Source organism: Ictidomys tridecemlineatus, chromosome 13, assembly GCF_052094955.1.
Source record: "Ictidomys tridecemlineatus isolate mIctTri1 chromosome 13, mIctTri1.hap1, whole genome shotgun sequence".
Classification (NCBI taxonomy): Eukaryota; Metazoa; Chordata; class Mammalia; order Rodentia; family Sciuridae; genus Ictidomys; species Ictidomys tridecemlineatus.
The window spans coordinates 648,055-652,304 of NC_135489.1; the positions used below are offsets into that span (position 1 = coordinate 648,055).

General features: G+C 58.3%; 1 protein-coding gene across 1 annotated transcript in view; it reads right to left on the reverse strand.

Annotated features, from left to right (window-relative positions):
• Nucleotides 1-645: 645 nt before the first annotated feature.
• The window catches only part of LOC144370093 (nuclear factor of activated T-cells, cytoplasmic 1-like), a 24,624-nt gene continuing 21,019 nt past the window's right edge, over nt 646-4,250 (reverse strand). Inside the window, exon 7 of the mRNA XM_078030687.1 lies at nt 646-801. Coding sequence (XP_077886813.1) covers nt 646-801 — 156 coding nt within the window. The remainder of the gene's footprint in view (nt 802-4,250) is intronic.

The following is a 4,250-nucleotide window of genomic DNA, read 5'->3' on the forward strand; positions in this document are numbered from 1 at the left end:
CAGCCCTCTGGACCACCTGCCTTCCCAGGCGTTACTGCTGCCCATGGTGACGGCATGGACTTGGTGAGAGCTGCCACCGGACCGTCCCTGGCACCTGGTGCACTGCTGGGGGACACTGTGGCTTTGCTCCTGGGAGGAGCATGACAGGGAGCCATGCACTTGGGGGTGGCCAGGGCCTTCCTCACAGCACTTCTGGGTGTCTGTCCATATTCGTGGGTACGATCCAACACTGGTACTGAGCGGTGTGGCAGAGGGGACCAAGGCCCCTCTAAGAACCCTTGACTTTGTGCCCGTGGGGGGCGGGAGGGTGCTGCAGTCACCCTGAACCTCCTGAAAGAGGAGAGGCCGTCCAGGGGCTGAGCCCAGTCCACAGAACCAACCCACTTGCTGTGCCGGCCGCAGGCTTGCCCACAGCAGGCTGAGGCTGCATCTTCCTGTCCCCGGGCACCTCGGCTGGGGAGCCCCGGGCCGGGCTGCAGCAGACCAAGGCCACTGGCTCCCGGCCTGCACTCTCCCTGGGCCCTTGCGAAGCCCTGGCTCACTAGGCCTGTCTGGCGCACAGAGAGAAGCGGAGCGAGGCTCAGGTAGAACCGGCCCTGGACACTGACCGACAGGGAGACTCGGGAGCCTGCTGGCCCTCTGGGCCTAGGGAAAGGCGCTGCCTGCCATGCCCAGTGACTGAGAGTCAGCCGACTCAGACGCCAGAGTCACCGACCCAAGAACAAGGGCTCCTTCTGGGGCCTCATCCTCGATGGCCTGCTGCTGGGCTTCTTGTACGACAGGGAACGTGTCTGCCCTGGGCTGTGGGGGCAAAGCTGGCCTTAAAACCAAGAAGCCTGAGGAAACTTCCCAGGACCACGCGGGCCTGGCTGGCCCCACCTGTCCCCGACGCTCGGGCACCAGCAGGACCCCTCTGCCTGGCCCCCGACACCTGGCCCAACCCCCAGCGCTCCCCGATCCTCAGCACCCCATCCTGCTGTGCCTACCCGAGTGCACACCTCACACCCACAGATGAGAACTCCGGGGTCTCTGCCCGCAGCCCTGCCCCAGCCTTGCCTGCTGCTGATATTTTTGTTTTGTTGGTGCTGGGGATTGGTCCCAGGGTGTTCTACCACTGAGCTGCACCAGCCCTTTTTATTTTTTATTTTGAGACAGGGTCTTGCTAAGTGGCCCAGGCTGGTCTGGACCTTGTGGTCCTCCTGCCTCAGCCTCTAGAGGCGCTGGGATCACAGGCAGGAACCTCTGTGCCCAGCTCTGTGGCTGATTCAAACCCTCAGGGGACAGGCAGGAGCTATGGGCCACTGTTAACCGAGGAGCTATAAACTATAAACCCAGATGCCAGGTCCTGGGTGCTTGGCACTTGAGTGTTAATTATTCACACAGCAGCCTCCCGTGCAGGCCAGATGCTATCAGCAAGCTACTCTGGTGATTGGTAAACGGAGCTGGATTCTGTGGCTCCAGGTCAGTGGACTCCCTCCAGACAGAGCTCTACCTGCCTGCGGGGCAGAGCCTTGCTGAGGCCCCAGACCTCCACTGGCCTCTAGGACGTGCTCCCTAGGACGCAACCTCAGGAGAGCTGGGTTCCTCAGCTCCTCTCACTGCAGCCAGGACAGACAAGGAGAACTGACAACCAGAGGCCAGCCCAAGACAGGAGGTCCCTCAGGTTCGTCCAGAGTCCCAGACAGTCCTTTTGGATGGCCTGAACCAGGCGTCTTCTTTGTGGAGGAAAAGGCCTGGTGCAGGCAGCCCACAGCCCTCCCTCTCGGGCTTCAGTGCCGTGGCAGAGGCAGGACGCCCCTGTGCTCTGGAGGCAGCTCTGCAGCCTGCTCGCCGCCCTTGCCCAGGGCCAGGCAGACCCAGGCCTCTCCTCCCACAGCCAGTGGCTGCTAGATGGCTACGAGGACATGTCCATGGGAGGACAGGAGTGATGCGGCCCCTGCGAAGGGCTCAACCCTGTGAGCGTGGCACGGTTCCACAGGAAGGCTCCTAGACTAAGGAGGGGTCCTGCACTCGCACCCACCAGGGCTCGAGGAACCTCGGGTGAGGCCAGCGCAGCGCCCTGCCCTATCCGAAGCACTGCCACCTCTGGCCCCACCGGGTGGGGCTGAGCATCTGGCCTCCTGCAGTCGGGAGAGGATGCTGGGGTGAGCCACGTCCACACCTGCCCTGGCACCAGAGACAGGGTCCCCCTCTGCTCTTCTCCTGTCCCCTCTCGGGCTCTGCCAGGGGTTTGCATTCTGCAATCATTGGCTTTGGTTTTTATGGACAGATTTTTTAAAACATAAAGAAAGAAAGATTGGGGTATACACAGAAGGGAGCAGAATTTTTAATATGCAAAGGTGCCCATGTGCATGGTGGATCTGAATGGTCACAGCAGCAGAGGTGACCACTGACCACGAGATGGCTTACGGGCTGCTGTGCCCTAACATGGGATCTGTGGCCACAATGCTGCATACCCAGCTCTGAGAGCAAGAGGAGGCTGAGGGTCAGGGCTGCAGTGCTGAGGGATGTGCCAAAACAACTCAACAGTACAGAAGGAAACTGTGGTTACCGAGCGTTCATGGCAACAGAGAGTTTTCTATTTTAGTATGTTTTGTAATGATGTACAAACTCTATTTTTACCCAATTTGTGGTCCACCAACCAAGAAAGAAACAAAGCCCCCAACCCCCATCTCTTGCTGCTTGCCCCATGTCCGCACAGATGTGGGTTCACTCTGCACAGGCACACAGAAAGCTCTCCCAGCACGGATTTGTCACCATGAGAAATGCCAACAGACCTGGCATTTCCTTTTCTTCAGGATGCAGGGGCTGGGGGACCAAGTGCCGGAGCACCGCCAGCCTGCCCTGATTTGCCGCTCTCCACCAACATGTACAATTAGTTTTAGATGATTGTGAGGATTCACTCTAAAGACACTTTAAATGACTGTTTCGATTTCACAATCCTCCAAATGTCTCAGGGGCTCAACACTGTCCATGATGGTAGCTGGGGCTGGTGGACAGCCTGGGAGCCGCTGCCTGGGTGCTGGCAGTAGCATGGTGTGCGGTGCAGCCAGGCACCTCTAGAGCCCTTAGCAGACATGGGAAGGGGTCCGTGAGCACTCCACCCCACCAACATTTCATCCTCCAAAGAACAGCATCACGCACGACCACCGCCATCAACCGCCGAGAACAGCAAGCTCTGACCTGACCCGAGCTCAGGCTCAGTCCCCCAGCTCCGTGGCCACTGCCCCTCAGCTCTCGGCCAGCGCCCCTCACTGATATGATTCAGAACACATGGGGGTGCTCAGCCATTGTTTCTCCACTGCTGGTCTCCAGGCCTCCTCCTCTAACAGACTCATTTCCTCTCCTTTTAAATGTCTTTTCCATTCAGCAATAATGCACTTTCATTCAGTGAAAACGTAGCCAGACAGGGAGGTAAATGCCTGTCGTTATTTAGCACAACTGAACACGCGCATTATCTGACCTGCTTCCACCTGAGAAGGTGGAGGCTTAAAATGTCAGCCGGCTGCTATGTGCTGATGTCTCCTGCATTTTCTCACGTCAAGCAGCTAACAGAGTGGGTATTAATTGGCGTCAAGCACACGGGCCACAAATATCACCTTAACACCATCTGTGAGCACGGCTAAAGTGCTTTGCTTCTGCGCCTCGCCCGCTAATTCCAGGCGGTTGATTGCCGCGTTGGCAAACAGCCATTTGTCTCCACGTGCTCCTGCCCTCGCAGGCTTTTTATTTACCTAAATGGAATAAAATAGAAATACAGGGTGCCTACCGAGCTCCCCCTCTAGCTTGCATCATTCCCCAAATCATAGGGAATTTGTGATGCTTTGTGATGTTGGGGCACTGGAGAAAAAGGCTCTCCAAGGCTCCGAGTGGCTGGAGCCGTGAGATGTCCTGTCCGGCAGCAGCAGCACCCTGAGAGCTGAGCCTCTGAGCACACAGGCACAGCTGGGGGGGCGCTGGCCCCTCCACAGCCACCAGGATGCCATCAATGTCCAGCAGAGGAGAGACTGGCTTGGGTCTCACACCGTCCCTCTTCGCCACCACATGCCTCCCTGGCTGTCACTGCTCGACACTCTTAAGTCTGTGGCAACTGGATGCTTCCTTTGCCAAGATGTTAATCAGGCAAGGAAGTGCCACCAGAGCCACACAGGGAGAGCCTGGCCCTGCAGGGACCCTGCTACAGGTTGTCCCCTCGCCAGCTCCCTCAGATGTGGCCCAGCAGGCGGGTGAGAACAGTCTCCCTGGGTCCA